General features: G+C 40.1%; 1 protein-coding gene across 3 annotated transcripts in view; it reads left to right on the top strand.

Annotated features, from left to right (window-relative positions):
- Nucleotides 1–17,040, top strand: part of FURIN (furin, paired basic amino acid cleaving enzyme) — a 296,800-nt gene that overhangs the window by 220,612 nt on the left and 59,148 nt on the right. For all 3 annotated transcript variants that reach the window (XM_033920626.1, XM_033920628.1, XM_033920625.1), the window contains 2 exons: nt 1,234–1,446; nt 16,698–16,798. In XM_033920626.1, coding sequence (XP_033776517.1) covers nt 1,234–1,446; nt 16,698–16,798 — 314 coding nt within the window. The remainder of the gene's footprint in view (nt 1–1,233; nt 1,447–16,697; nt 16,799–17,040) is intronic.

The following is a 17,040-nucleotide window of genomic DNA, read 5'->3' as shown; positions in this document are numbered from 1 at the left end:
TATCCAGTTCCAATTCATTTGCAATTGAAGCAAGTTCAAGCAAATTTTTAGTTACTGAGAGTTCTAAGCGAATTAAAGCTGACCAAATAGTCAAGAGTCACTACCGGGGGCTTACTCAGTTCTGTCTTAGGATTACTCTATGAAAATTCATAGGAGAAACATCCAAAGGCAGCTCCTGGCTCCTGCAAACGCTGACTCAGAGGGAGCATCTAAAACTCTCAGAGCTAGCTCACTGGATGCAAATCTGCACATCGGTACTCTGCTCAACATCCTGTGTTTTCCCTTGGCTGAGAGCTAAAAGCAAGGGAAGACTCCATGCGTGAGGGCTCGATGAGCACTCAGCTTCAGATGTTGAATCAAAGCCTCCTTTGTTAGTGGTTTGTTAGCTGGAGATGCCTTTCCAGGAGAAGTGGTGAAAGCGGCTATTAAAGATTGCTTAGCGCCTGGGAGGCTCGGATGGTTAACTCCTAACCTTTTCTCTGTGCTTCGGGACTATTTCTAGGAAAACACCAATATTAAAAATAAGGCAAAAACCTAGGAGAATAAGTCCAAGTTGCTTACACACCGCACCAGACAACAGCTATCTTGGATCCCCCTTCTATCGGATTTTTTTTCTTGAACTTCAGTAAGAAAATATTGTTTTGAAAACTTTTGTCTAGTCTATATAATAAATACCATTCAGAAGATGTGCACCTTTTCATAACTCCAGCTGCATGCTGTCACACTCCTCTTACTGCATAAGTAAGATTTCTAAACTGCAAATATGTAGATGTTTATCGGTTAATACTCATGCCTAAAATCAGACGGCCTATGTGTATAATTGTGGTTAATGTAAAATACATCATTTATTCATGGCTTACTCATGATCTGAGTGAGTGTAGTTGAGAAGTCATTGAAAACTTTGGGGGGTATTTAAAAAAAAGAGAAATTTTATCCATACTCGGCTTACATGATATCCAAATCATGCAGCAATCAGTGCTTTGGTGAAATGTTCATGGGCTGAAAGATACTAGCACCCTTCCATTGATCTGCCTTGTTTACATAAGTGGTTCAAATCCTGTGTGGGGGGTTTTTGTTGTTGGAAAGTTTTGTGCGTGATAAGGGAAGAGGAGGAAGAGATCCCCTCAACACAGTTCCTTTGCTCTATTTGCCCCAGATTGGGGTCACTCACGAGTCCCCTAGTGCAAAACCCAGAGTATACCCTTATTTTAACCAAACGTTTTTTCTGCTCAGGGTCGTGGAGGACTGGGCTCCATTTTTGTCTGGGCCTCTGGAAATGGGGGCAAAGAACATGACAGCTGCAACTGTGATGGCTACACAAACAGCATCTACACATTATCAATCAGCAGCACAACACAGTACGGGAACATCCCTTGGTACAGTGAAGCCTGCTCCTCTACACTGGCCACTACCTACAGCAGCGGCAACCAGAATGAGAAGCAGATTGTAAGTATCCTTGTCCAGAGCAATGTTCCCTCTAAGGATTGATGAGGTGTGTGCAAAAAAAAATATGCATGAGCGACAAGTTACATACTCCACAAATTTATGACCAGGCGCGGAGGACGCATTTTTAAACAAATGTAGTTTATCCTTGTACTCCTTATGTATTTTTAATCATCTATGGATATGTTTGTATGTTTATTGTTCAAATGGTTTTATTTATTTCCCCAAATTTATTTTTGTTATACGCAATGAAAATATTTGATATTGCGTTTAAATCAAAATCTCAATAAACTTGAAACGAGTGCCCGTGACATTGTGGGAGGGTTAAATACTCAAAGCTTAGAAGAATAACAATTTACTTAGTTTTTGCTTCGCCAGCTTTCTAGTATCTTTACATACTGTGGCGTACGTAGCATATGTAACACCCAGGGCCCATCATTTTTTGGCACCCCCCCATCTGTACGAAAAACATGATTTTTAGTAACAAGCCACACGTCACACATGAGTACCTAGGAAAAGGCAGCATCTTACATATTGGATTTTAGCCACAGTGACGCTCATAGAATTCTGAGCATCAGCGCTGCTACCACCACGGCTGGCGCTAAAAAACGCTCCACAGTTTTGTAAAAGGGGGGATAAAAAAGAAATACATAGCTTCAACGCTCTAGCTCAGGGGTGCCCAAACGTTTTGGGCTTGCAAGCTACTTTAAATTGACCAAGTCAAAATGATCTACCAACAATAAAATTAAAAAACACAAAGCACACTATACGCTGAGAAAATGTTAATTATCATTCCTATTTGGGTTTTTTCCAAAGAGGTCAAGGCAGATGACTCTATGCATTGTCACCTCAGTAACAACCATTCAAAAATAGACAAATATACCCCCTCCCTATAGGCTCCTTGCGCTAAAAAACACTATTGCGGTTTAGTAAAAGGGTTTTTTTTTTTGTGCTTCACTGGTACTGGCCAGCTTCAGTTCTCAAATGCTACTGAAACATGAGTGATTGTGTTGCCAGAGTCCAGTTGAGAATCAGAGAGCTGGAGGATACAGAGAAACTCTGGTCAGCACTAAAAAAGTGACAAATCTCAGCACGAGGCAGGTTAAGCAAAGGAGAAAGATCGATATTGGCCTAGATTCACTAAGCTTACCGATCATGCCCCGACCACTTTGCAACTCTTACCTGATTTACTAACCTTCCTCCCGATTCGCACCCGATCTGATCCACGCATGCAAATGAGGGGAAATGGCATGCAAAGTAGAAAGGCAGCGATTTACTAAACTGAAGAAGGAACACCGATTGGGCTGGCCGATCCAAAAAGAAGTGACTGCTGAGGACCAGTCGCTCACGTCCTTGCCGATTGTCCTGCTCTTTGCCGCCCTGAAATCCACTAATATCAAAAGTAAAAACAACAAAATAAAACATCTCCCTTATGCAAAAAGCACCCTGCCACCCGGTGGTTTTAACCCCCAGGTTTTAAGTGGAGCCTCTATGGCGTGTTCTGTTGCCCTGCAATGCGAGTGTTCAAGCGAGTGCAGCTCCCCCTCCCCCTTTCATTTTGAGCTCAAGCTTGTGTGGAGAGCAGGCGCATGCGCCGGTCACATCTACAGGCAAAGAGATGGTCTGTGCATGCGTCTGGATCGCTCTGCAGCGATCTGTGGGGTTGGGAAGGGGCGTGCGTCCGATCACTTCATTTGCGGTCGCCCGCTGAGACTCGGCCATGGATCGCAAAGATTGGTGAGCTTTAGTGAATCTAGCCCATAGTCTCTAGGAAATGTTAAGAGCAAAGAGGTTAGCATTCAAGATTTATGAAGACACATTTGCAAAATTATCAGGAAACCAGAAACAGCAGTGCAGTTGTTGGTGGACTCAGTACAAGTCTCGATAGAAGGAGCCAGACTTTGGAATTTAGTACCAGGACAAGTACGTTTATGTGAGAATATGGAACAACTTAAGCAATTTGTGAAGGAGTTTTTGCTGCTGAACTAGGTCATGTATGGCCATAAAAACTGTGGAGCGTTTGAAAGAACTGCTCATAATTTATTAAGGTGGGAGGGATGAACTGTTCTGTTGATGAGTTCTCTGTATAAGAAGATATATTTTATCTATTAATGTGAATAGTTATTATTCTCTGTCCTGTGAATAAATTGTGTGTGTATAACTGTAACCCGCCTAGGTGTTAGGCAGGGGAGACAAGTCAAGGTACAAAGCAGAGAGAGAAAATTTGCCCAGTTCATAAAGGGAGATAATAATCCAAGCTTTAGATAAGAAAGGCAAAAAGCTAAAGAAGGGAGTGGCCTTGTGGTTAGAGCTGCTGCCTCAGCACCCTGAGGTGGTGAGTTCAATTCCAGCCCATTCCTTGGGACTCTGGGCAAATCAGGTACCTGCCAGGACAGATAGGGAAAATACTTAAGAGTACCTGATTACTATTCAATATATTGTAAACCACTTTGGGTGAATCTCTTCATGAAAAGGCAATATATTAATAAAATTAAAGAGAATGGGCACAAAGCAGAAATCTCTTAAGTTCTCTGCTTAGTATTTCCAGAAAAAGAGGAAAGCGACAGAGCTGACATAGGAAATAGCATCCATGAATGTGAATGAGCGTGGATAAATCTCTGAGATCTGATGCTGAGAAATCAAATGTAGTGATGCCCCTCCCTCGTCCTTCTGCAATTCCATTGTGAAGATGGAGAATGCTCGGAGGGACTGAAAGAAAGAGGATATGATGGTGATTCAAAAAAGTGGAAAACGAGGAAGAAGCAGGCAACAAGATATACGTACACTACTAGACATATGCAGTGGGGTAGTGAAGGGTTAAGTGAGTTTTCCAGGGTACAAGGAGCTGAAATTGGACTAATATAACTATGGAGATAATAAAGTAAAGCGTACAGCACTTTGAAACAAATAGATCACAGGATTCCGACCAATATGATTTGAAAAAGAGAGGATTGTGGTAGATAATTGAGCTCTACAATGAGGGGACAGAAGTGATGGATCTCTAGAGTCTAGACTTCCTAGCAAGACTTTGGAGTCACATAAGTTTCACCCAGGGAGGGAGTGAACCCACATTTAGCTGCTCTTCTGTCTTACTAAATGTCTCCTCCCGCCTGTTCTCCTCACCCCCACCCCCGCACAGCATTCTGGGGGATTTTAAATTGAACTTTATCCATTGGGCTTTTAGCATTGCTGTACCTAGAGAAGTAGTAGTGAGCAAGCTGGTATAGGAAGTAGGTCAAGAAGTCTGGTTTATTGGATGAGGAACTGATTAAGCAACAGGACGCAAATGGAATCTCTTCTGATGAAGATGTTACCAGTGACAGGCCCCAGGGTTTGATACTACAGTAGTTCACATTCCTTTAGAAAGCTTTATTAAGAACCTTGCTGAGGTACATAAGGGAAAAAATAACCCCATTGGTAGATGATAGAAGAAGATGTGCTAGAAGAGAATGGAAAACAATTTTTTAAAATGAATATCAATGTATTATAAATGCTTTTCGCCAATGAAGGTTTAAAAGCAAAGGAGGCACATTTACATTTACTTTTTCCAAAAATTAATTTCGCAGCGGACTTTGTTGAAATCTAGCAGATCCCACAAGCTAAGCCAGACTTCTTTTTGTTGTAAATAAACCTCTTTTCTTTTTGTTATGTATCTGGGTTTAGCTTGGAGTAGGGGGGGGGGGTTCTCCTCAAGCCTCAAACCTTCAACTCTCACACCCTTGCTTTTATAAGAGGTGAGACAAGAACTGCATTCAGGTCTGGAGGGAGGAGGCTGCGTATATTTGGGAAACATGTTAGCTCCAAAAATACAAGGCCTGAAAAAGACTTCTCGGAATGTACTTACTAGAGTAAAGAAGGGGATTCAGCTAAAATACTAACAAGAAGGTGACATTTTCCTTAGGAAAGGAAATTTAAGAACCAAGAGGTCATGATATGATGTTGGAGGGAATTTTAGAGGGAACATGCGGAGATGTTACTTTACCGAGAAGATGTTTGATCTCTGAAATAGCCTGCCAGTAGAAGTAGTGACAGCCAAAACGCTTGCAGAATTTTGAACATTCTTTGGCCAATGTGCCCTGGGAGAGAGATGGGGAGAGGGGGTGGTTGAGGGACCAGTAACAGGTGCAAGCGAATGGGCAGAGTGGTGCTAGGACTGCATTACCTTTCCAAGGAGAGGTTGCCTACATGGAATTAGGGTTTCCAGATATCCAGATTTACCCAGACTTCTCTCTTAAGAGGACTGTCCGGGTGTTCAGATAGATTTTGCAGACCCAGTACTTTGTCTGGGTTTTGCATGGTCCCGGCTCTGCCAGAGCTTGGGGCCACGCCTGGAAGGTCTCTGAGCATGCACGGATATGTCACAATGATGCCATTGTTGCATCACATCCACACATGCTCAGAAACCTTCCAGACGTGACTCCGGGAAGAAGAGATGAGGTTTGTGGAGGGGCGGGGCTGGGGCAGAATAGAGCAGAGCCACATGTCCTCTTCCCCCCCCCTCAAAAAAAATATGGTAACCCTACACGGAAAAGCATCAGACCTCTACGAATATAGGGGTGTCCTGTTATCGCACATTTTGATGGCTGGTTGAATCCTTACAAAGATCTTTGGTATGACGTAGAGAAGGGGTCAAGGAGTTGCATGCAGGGATTTTTAAGAAACTTAACGGCAGGTAACGAGGTTTGAAATAGACATGGTGCAGACCCACACCAATGAAATGTAAACACGGTCGAGAGGGATGAGGGAGCATTATTAAAGGTGACGGTTGACGGGTGTTGGGGTGTGAGCTTGGAAACAACAACAGAAGAAGAAAACCAAGCAGTCAGTCCCTATCATTTGCTGTGTTATGTAATAGAAAAATCAATCCACACCTACCATATTTAATGTGATATGTATGGTGCTATATTAAGAGGAAAAGTTTCCACAGATTGTCAAAATGGCAGGGGGATGGGATTTGATACAGTCCAAGCCATTTACATATTATATAGAGGTACTTTTTTTGTGTCTGGGACAATGGGAGGGCTAAGTGACTTTCCCAAAGTGACAAGGTGCAGCAGTGGGAATCGAGCCCAGTTCCCAGGCCACGGCACGTTTAACCACTAGTACGACCCATAGAAGTGCAACAAAACATAGTGTATATATTCAAACCAGAGGAGTGATCAAAGTGAATTGTTTCAAATGGATGTGTTTTGGCTGAAATGCCTGCCTAAGAGGTTCCAAAGGAAAGGTCTGGCTATCATCACTTTATATGCTCTGCTTCATACTGAATTAATTCCTTTCCACTGGCTGTGTGTAACTGGTTTCAGACACCTCCTGGGGAATTCTATAAACAGGGCCCTAAGCTCAGGATCCGCGCCTAACTTTTTTTTTTTTCTCTCTTAAATTTCTGGATAGCCTGTTGTATCCCTATCAGGACTTCATCTTGGGACCATCCACTTCCATGTTTTCATCAAGGCCCTAGTTCTTGAAAGTCTATTCTAGTCAAACCTCTGTGTTTGTCTGGCTTCGTGTGTTTGCATTTTCTGTAGACAAGCCATGTTTGCATGCTCATTAAATCTGTCTAAAGCACACTGTACCTATTGATTCTCTGGGGCTCCAACCCATGCGATCTTGAGAAGAGTTCAAAATGAAGCAAAACAAACTCAGCTAGATTGGGTTTGTTTCTGTACAGAAGCTCCGTCAGATTAATCATCTGCTTTGTGAGATTGGTCACATCTGGACAAGCCAAGCCTGGATCAACCTGAGGGGAATGACTTGTTTAAAAATGAGCTGGAAGCTGTTATGCATTCACTTTTCTCTCTGCAGCCATCGCATCAATTCTTCAGACAGAATTGAACTGAAATGTATGAGACCTGTCAGCTGTGATTCTTTGCCCTTCTAGTATCCCAGTCCTGGCTTTCGTGAAGAATGATGTATTCAGAGCAATCCTAACAGCCGAACTGCTGCCAAAACCAGCATCTGACAAGATAAATACCCACAAGAAATGCCCCTTTCCATGGGCAAAGTAATTACTGAGAAGAAAAATCAGAGACAGCCTAGCTGTCTTTTTTTGGGTGTCTAAGCCTAGTTCACAACAACTACTTTTCCCTATGCAAAGTACAAAAGTACAAGTAATTTGCAGCATGTACTTGGCTGGAATTCTTGGAATAAAATTTGCAATGGCTATTTTGTGGAAAGAAGGGCAGTCGAAAAGGTGATGATCCTTATTTATATAGGACTTTGAATATATACCATGGTGTGTAAGGAAAACCATAAAATTAGAGCACTAAATGGATGAGAGAGCTGCACAAGTCTGCGGAGGTGGGGGAGGGTGTTCCCTTCTGAATTTGAGCAGATGGGTCTCCTTGCTGACGGCAGTGGTGGGCGCAGAGAAGTTAGCAATAGGACTCTTGTGTTGTCCCAGGCAGCTCCCACTTTTCCCTCTGGTGGCAAAAATGGCATGGTTGTGCGCTGTCACGTGGCCACTGCCTGATGAAAGAACCCACCTCCACATTTGCAGAGCATCCATTTGCTCTGTTGCCTTCTTTGTGTACACAAGGATCATGTGCTTCTGGCTTTGAAAATCAGAGGGAGGAGGTGTGGGGTAAATGAGATCATGAGCCTTGCTGCATTTAAACTGGCAGCATATTGGAGGGAAAGAAATGAAACTTTGATCCATAGGCTGAAAAATTAGCTCAGCGGATCTTGATTTGGGGAGCTGGTGTCCTCTCTAGGAAGTTTACAATCTAATCTGACTTCAAGCATAGGAAATGACTTCAAGGTATTTTGGGCCGCAAAACCCTGGACGCATAGCCCCACCCTGTTCTGATCAAAGCCTCACGTCCTCAAAGCCTCTTCTTCCCCGATGAGCTCCAGCCGCATCTGGAGGGCCTGGAGCATGCGTGGATGTGTATACAAATCCAAGTTTATGCATATTCAATGTGGATATGTTGAAAACCGGACTGGCAAGGGCGTACTCCAGGACCAACTTGGAAATAGGACCTTGCTTCATTCTTCAGCTCATATTGGGACTAAATTCTAATAGTTTTATATGTTAACTTTACTCACATTTAATGCAGAACCAAGTGGGCTGAATAATGGCAAAAGGACTGTTTTACCCAGCATGCATTGTGATTTCCTCATGACAGTTTTGTACCTGTTTTTAATGGAGTCTAAATACAAGTGGACTGGCAGCAGAGTTGGGGTTAAGTGAAGAGAACAGGAGACCTTTCCAGTGGGGAGGTCTCTTCATCCCACAGGGTAAACTTTTAGTACTAAAGTCTTTGGTTTTTGTTTCTTAGAAAAAGACCTTTAAGAGGGGAGTTTGCATCCCAGCCTTTGATCTAGCAAATACAGGGAAGAATCACCTGACCACCAGCTGCACTGCAGTAGCGGAAGGGGTGTTAGATCACACATAGGGGGAGATTCTCAAAAAAATACGGGGTCAGGAGCGATTTTCCAGGGCAGGCTCAGCACAAAGAGCATGGCAATCATACGCACACTATTTATGCTGAGTATCCCAGAGAAAGAAGGAAGAACTGTTCCTGGCATCTGCGCAGAAGAATGAAGCAATAGGCCGAGCTCTTCTGCGCAGGCCCAATCAGATCCTTATCAATTTGCTGCGATTGAGTCGGAGGTCTGTAGACTATACCCACGTAGATAGTTGGCCTTAGTTGGCCTTGGTTGGAAACAGGATACTGGGCTTGATGGGCCTTTGATCTGTCTCAGTATGGCAACTCTTATGTTCTTTGGAGCATCAGAAGCTGGGCTACCTTGCAAGTAAGACCGACTACAACCAGGTAAGCTTTTGAGCATCGAGGTCTCGGTCCATATGCCACTTTCTAACCTGAAACTCATTGTAGCCCATGCAGAAGGTCAGAGCTGCGAGATAATTTTGACCCTAATATATGAAGTCAAATTCTTAGGATAAACTTTAGAGTTACTTAGTAAACCGCTTCCCTTGAAGTGTCTATAACTATACTTCTCCCTCCTTATTCGTGGTTTCTGCACTCGCAGTTTCACATAATCGTGATTTTTCGTCGGGTAACTCCGCCCCCCCAAATTACATCATGATTAAAGTTCCTTTCCTTTTGCTGTAATGTAAAAAAGTTTTAACTTTTACCAATATTCACTCTGCTTCCATGCTTTCTCTTACAAAATCAAAGTTTCAAAACTTTCACCCTGAAAATCGCTGGTTCACATCGTGCACAGGGGAAAACGCTGTTTCCCAGCATCCATGGAGTTAAATGCTGCTTCCCAGCATGCATAGAGAAACTCACTTGCCTGCTTAAAGCTTTCTGAATCGCTGCTTGCCTGTCAAAAGCATTGTGAATATGAATTGTATATATTATTTGTGGTTTTAATAACAAAACCGCTATCTATTACAAAAAACCGTGATTAACATATACAATTCATATTCGCGGTTTTTCCATATTCACGGCTATAGCTGGAACGTATCCCCCGCAAATACGGAGGGAGAAGTGTACACACCTTCAGCAGATACTGATGTTACTCATAGAACATTTGAAGACAGCAAGATAGCCTGAACATAAGAGTTGCCATACTGAGACAGATCAGATGTAAATGAAGCTACACCAGCATCTGGTATGTCATTTTTAGCTCCTCCAATGTGCACTATTTAATTAGAATCCTGTTTACGTCAGATATTGCGATATAAATTAAAAGCAAGCCCCTTTCTGACCAGAAAACTTGATATAAAAATATCTTCATATGTTTGTATAATTCTTAAGGATTTAAGTGAAATTTTGTTTTACTGAACGCTTTAAAGATTAGTAGAAAGTTCATATAGAGCGCTGTCTTTAGTTTCTAGTTGAGTTTCTCTGCTGCATATTCTTTCTTGAGGATATACTGAGTGGGCTGTAGTTTTGATTTTATTTGACACCCACAGCTGTCTGGTTTAAAGTTTGCTCGCTCTCTCTCTACAATATTTGCAATTTTTTTTTTTTTTTTTTAAAGTCTGGACATAATCTGGATTGTAAATAAACTGGGATGAACATCTCTTATATAATGCAGGAAAACAGTAGACATTCTATTCTATAAACTGCAAGTGAAGGTGATTTGAAAGCACTGGACTTCATCTCCTTTGTATAGTTCTCAAGCTAGAAATGGATTAGTCTGCACTTCAACAGGAAACTGTGTTAAACACAAGCGTGGAATTTTTTCTCTATAAGAACATAAGAATAGCTTTACTGGGTCAGACCAGTGGTCCATCAAGCCCAGTAGCCCGTTCTCACGGTGGCCGATCCAGGTCACTAGTACCTTGCCAAAACCCAAGGAGTAGCAATATTTCATGCTACCGATACAGGGCAAGCAGTGGCTTCCCCCATGTCTTCCTCAATAATAGGCTATGGACTTTTCCTCCAGGAACTTGTCCAAACCTTTCTTAAAAACAGCTACGCTATCCGCTCTTACCAACTCCTCTGGCAGCGCATTCCAGAGCTTAACTATTCTCTGAGTGAAAACATTTTTCCTCCTATTGATTTTAAAAGTATTTCCCTGTAACTTCATCGAGTGTCCCCCTAGTCTTTGTAATTTTTGACGGAGTGAAAAAATCGATCCACTTGTACCTGTTCTATTCCATTCAGGATTTTGTAGACTTCAATCATATCTCCCCTCAGCTGTCTCTTTTCCAAGCTTAAGAGCCCTAACCATTTGTCTTTCCTCATATGAGAGGAATTCCATCCCCTTTATCATCTTTGTCGCTCTTCTTTGAACCTTTTCTAGCGCCAGTATATCTTTCTTGAGGTAAGGAGACCAGAATTGAATGCAATACTCCAGATGAGGTCGCACCATGGAGCGATATAGGGGCATTATAACATTCTTAGTCTTGTTAACCTCCTTTTTTAAATAATTCCTAGCATCCTGTTTGCTTTTTTGACCGCCGCCACACATTGGGCTGCTGGTATTCGTTAGAACCTGCTCTTATAAGGTCAGCTTAAATATCCAGAAAATAAAATGAATTGAAACTTCAGTAGTCAGTTTGGTTATACAGTGTTAACATGTGACGTGCAAGTCTCTAAAGGGTGTCTCATTTTAGGTGCCAGTGATGCACCCAGTACATGTCAGCAATTGGCACTAATGCACATAGGCCCTGATTCCATAAAGTTCACCTAAAGTTAGGCGCCAATATCGGCATCGATTCTATAAAACATAGGCACCCATTATAAAATCCGCTCAGCATCGCCTAAGCGTGTTTAGGAGAACTCAGCATCCTAATATTTAGGCATTGCCAATTTATGCCAGGGTTTCCTTTGCCTAAGGGCACCCGATTCACAAAGAAATGCTTAACTCATAAATATGCCCATGATCTGCCCTTAACCACGTCCACTTTGTGTAGGAGCTTTGGGCTAGGCGCCTACTTTTTTTTTATAGAATTGTGTTTTTCGAGTTGGATGCCTAACTCAGTTAAGTCCGATGAAGGCCAATTGTGAAGTGTAGAGTGGTAGTGGCAAAGCGAGGGTGAGAGGTGCCTGGGGCAGTGGCGTCACTCCCCTGCCAAATCCCTTCCCTCATGCCTCTTTAACTTTCCCAGGGCGAGTCGCATCACCAACTTGCTGCCTGTGACAGCGTCAGCGCTCCCTCATGTCACTTCCTAGACACATGACCCGAAGGAGAGCCGACGCTGGCGCAAGCAGCAGATTGGAGTGGGGGGGGGGAGCGGAGATGAAGATTGCCCTCCCTTTACTACACCACTGTTGAGTGCCTATATCAACACTGATTAAGCCTTTTGCGCAAATTTTAGGTGGACTTTATAGAATCATGGCCTTAATTCATGAGGAAAAAGTGTTAGGTGCTTTTCTGTGATGTGTGCAGCTTACGGAATGCCGGACATTGACATGGCGTAAACAGCCTAAATACCGTCTGTAAGCCATTACAGAATTGGCACTAGGTGTTCCCCCTTTGTGGTGCCTGGAATTTAGAGCCAGTTTATAGAATTGTCACCATAGTCTACACTGCCCTCCAGTGACACTTTTATCAGAACTGGGTTAATAGCATATCGGAGTTTGGGGAAGCAAGCGCTATACCTGCTGTAGAGGGTCCTTTTTGTGAAAGTTTACCTGGCAGCATAAACTAATTACTCTACTTTACATTTTTTCTCAAAATAGGAGGGTTTTTATGTCATTTGCTTCCTTTTGTCTTTGGAGGGCAGACTACTGTAACAGTATATTTGGGTATATACAAGAATCTACAGAAACTGTTACAGACAATTCAGAACAGTGCCATTCGATTAATTTTTGCATATCATATACCTCTTGTACATTTTTGCGTTGGCTCCCAGTTGAGCTCAGATTATATTTAAACTTGGAAGTTTCATATTTAAGATCTTGTATGATATGTTTCCTTTATTTTGTAGGCCTGTATCTGCAAGAGACTGTCTTATGAGAAATTTTGTTTTATTTTTTTTTTGTTTTAAGTTTTTTATTGATTTTTTCACATATCAACAAGTGTTATAAATTTTCCATACATTTATCTTAACAATACACTTGATATCTCTATAATGTATTTTATATAAACCATATTTTATATTATTTTTCTTATGAATTTATATAACATATATATTGTAATGATTTTATCAATTATTATTTAATTATGAACCCTTTTCCCTCCCTTTATCACATTAATTTCTCATAGGACTATCATTCATTCATTATGATATATTTTTTATAATGTATAATAAAGAGAATAAATTCTTTACCCCTTCCCTCCCTCCCTTCTTTAACCATTATCTTATTATGGGAAAAAATTAAAATCAGTCATTGCAAAAATCTGTTAATGGTCCCCAAATTTTCTTGAACTTATCCATATATCCTTTTTGTGTTGCAAATGTACGCTCCATCTTATATATATGGCAAACTGAGTTCCACCAAAAATTATAGTTCAATCTGTCATAATTTTTCCAATTATGTGTAATTTGCTGTACTGCTACTCCAGTCAATATAAATAAAAGTTTGTTGTTATTTGATGAAATTTGACTTTGAGATCTCATTGCAGTACCAAATAGAATTGTATCGTATGTCAAGGCTACAGGATTTTTTAACATCCTATTGATTTGGGGCCAAATTGATTTCCAAAATGTTAATATGAATGGACAATAGAATAAAAGATGATCTAATGTCCCTGCTTCAAGATGACAATGCCAGCATCTATTAGACTTAGAGCTATCTATTCTATGTAAACGTGTAGGGGTCCATAAAGCTCTATGTAAAATAAAAAACCAAGTTTGTCTCATAGAAGCTGACAATGTGCATTTTAACCTCCAAGACCAAAGTCGTGGCCATTGAGATGCATTAATCTGATGCTTAATCTCAATGCTCCAAATATCTCTAAGACCATTTTTTTTCTTTTTATGTACGAATCCAGATATTAATTTATACCACATTGCGGCCTGGTGACCCATGGAATCTATCTGAAAACATAAGAATTCCATACTATGATAGTTATTAAGATTTTTCCATTCAGGGAACCCTACCTGAATGGCCTGCTTCAATTGCATCCATCTGAAATATTGTGATTTATTCAAACCGAATTTATTTTGCAATTGTGAAAATTCAAGCAGTTTACCTTTATTTATTACATCTTCTAAAATCCGAATTCCAGCAATCATCCAATGTTTCCAGATAATTTTAAAACCGCCAACTTTGATCTTTGGATTGAGCCATATTGTTTGAGTCGTTGATTTAGTTATTGGAATAGGAGCTAGATTACTTATATATCTTATAGTTTTCCAAGTATCAACAAATATTTTGTGATCCTTATATAACCTTGGCATTTGAATACTGATAACATGACTCAGACGTAAAGGAAACATTAATCTCCATTCTAACCAGAACCAATCTGGTATATGTTCAATGGGCTCTGGGAGGATCCAATACATACCCTGACGCATAATATAGGCTTGATGGTACCTATAAAAATTTGGAAAATTTACCCCTCCCTCCGCAATTGGTCTTTGTAAAGATACTAGAGCAATTCTGGGGGTTTTTCCAAGCCAAATAAATTTTGTTAACATCTTATCCAATTTTTTGTAAAAAGACCCCTGAAAAAAAATTGGTATCATACTCATTTGGTAACAAACTACTGGTAATATCATCATTTTTACAGTTTGCACTCTCCCCCACCAAGATATGTATAAAGGATTCCATTGTTCACACATTTCTGACACATAGTAACATAGTAACATAGTAGATGACGGCAGATAAAGACCCGAATGGTCCATCCAGTCTGCCCAACCTGATTCAATTTAAATTTTTTTTTTTTTTCTTCTTAGCTATTTCTGGGCGAGAATCCAAAGCTTTACCCGGTACTGTGCTTGGGTTCCAACTGCCGAAATCTCTGTTAAGACTTACTCCAGCCCATCTACACCCTCCCACTTTTTGTAATAAATTTTTTTCATTAATTTTCATAGTCTCATCCACAGTTTTTGTAATCCAAATTCCTAAGTATTTTAATCCTTCTTCTTTCCAAATAAAAGAAAATGAGTTAAATAAACTTTTTGTACAATGTACATTGAGTGGAAGCACTTCTGATTTATTCCAGTTTATTTTATAACCTGAAAATTTTCCAAATTTTTCAATTAATTCAAGCAAATTTGGAATAGTTGTTTCCGGATTTCTCAAATAAAGTAAAATATCATCCGCATATGCTGATAATTTATATTCTCTATCTGAATGCGGAATACCCTGTATCTCCCTTACCTGTTCTATAGCTAATAATAAGGGTTCTAAAACGATATCAAAAAGCAAAGGAGATAGTGGGCATCCTTGTCTAACCCCCCTTTGTAGAATAAATCTTTGTGAAAAATCGTTATTGATATATAATCTAGCAGCAGGGGAGCTATACAATGCTTTTATTGTTTGTATAAATCCGGATCCTATTCCAAACCATTCCATTGCCTGAAACATGAAGATCCATTCCACTCTATCAAAAGCTTTTTCAGCATCTAATGAAATAGAGAATGCTGGGTCATTAATGGATTTTGTCAAATATAACATGTGATGTGCCAGTCTAGTATTATGAGATGAGTGTCTTTGAGCAATGAAACCTGTCTGATGCATATCTATAATGAAAGGGAGAGCTTTAGCCAATCTTAATGCTAATGCCTTAGTTAAAATTTTTCCATCCACATTTATTAAAGAAATTGGTCTATAATTTGAAACCAAAGTGGGATCTTTATTTGGCTTAGGTAAAACTATAGTTATTGATTCAGCCATAGTACCTGTAATACAACCTTTATTTAGTTGTGTCTGATATAGTTTTAATAAATAGGGCATTATAATGTTTTGAAATGATTTATAAAACTCCACTGTATAACCATCTCCACCTGGAGTGGATCCAACCCTAAGGGATTTCAAAGCTGTATCTAATTCTTTTAAGGATATTGGTTCTTCTAAACTTCGTTTTATATGTTCAGGAATTTTTGGTCCTTTTATTAACTTTAAAAAATCTAAACCATCCTTTTCCTTTTTCGAATAAGGCTCAGAAGAATACAAATCTTTATAATATTTTAAAAATTGTTTTATAATGGGATCAATTTGAGATAAAATTTCACCATTCTCATTTTGAATAGCAATTATTTTTGTTTTTCTTTTTTTCGCTTTAAGATAATTTGCTAGCATTCTTCCTGCCTTATTTGAATTTCCATAATACAAAGCTTGCTGTACAAATAAATCTTTTCTAATAATTTTTGAAGAAATTTCATTATATTTACCTTTAGCTTTTAAAAGTTCTTGTTGTGTCAAATAATCCCATTTTTCAATTAATTTTGATTCTAGAGACTTCTTATGAGAAATTTTGGACTTTGGTCTTTCCCAAACTCTAAAAATATATGATATTGGAAACTATTTAAGACTTTGTTTCCTTATCAAGTGGGTCAGCTTTTGGTCAACTTTACTGGGGAATATCCAGACCTTAGGGAATTTTGATTCATATAAATAGCTGTTTCAGAAATATATTTGGGGCAAATGATTTAAGATTTTTTAGCTTAAATGTAAGGATTTAGAGGACCAATTATCTTGGAACATGTGATGAGAAACAACCTGAAGTCAAGTCCTATCTAGCTCTCTTTACGTCATAAGCTTAGAATTTAAATTGGTCAAACGGAATAGAAGTACTATAAGTGTGACATTCTCCAAACTATCATGAAAGCCCTTTTACAGGCCAGGTCCCTCACATATGCCATGTGTTTTTTCTCTTGCATCTGCTTTGAAGATGAAAGGGGGAGTGAGGTTTGACCTCTTTCACCTGCTCTTTTTTAGGTAACAACAGATCTGAGACAGAAATGCACAGAGTCTCACACAGGAACCTCAGCCTCCGCACCCTTGGCAGCTGGAATAATTGCTCTGGCTCTGGAAGCAAAGTGAGTATCAGGTGCAGAAAGCAGAGTAATCGCCACACACCGAACAGTGGCTCAAAATAGCTGGCAGAACTTGTCCAACATGAATTGAATGTTTTGCTTTCGTCAAACCTGTCTTTTCCTGATTTCTGTGGGAGCTGTAGAGTGCACAGAACTGCCTCATGACAATCTTTATCATGGTACATTCATATTCTTATGGCTGTCCAGAAGAGAACAGGGTGGGGGGCTGGTACATTTGTATGCAG

This window comes from Geotrypetes seraphini, chromosome 14, assembly GCF_902459505.1.
Source record: "Geotrypetes seraphini chromosome 14, aGeoSer1.1, whole genome shotgun sequence".
NCBI lineage: Eukaryota > Metazoa > Chordata > Amphibia > Gymnophiona > Dermophiidae > Geotrypetes > Geotrypetes seraphini.
This window is presented reverse-complemented; position numbering and strand designations above follow the sequence as displayed.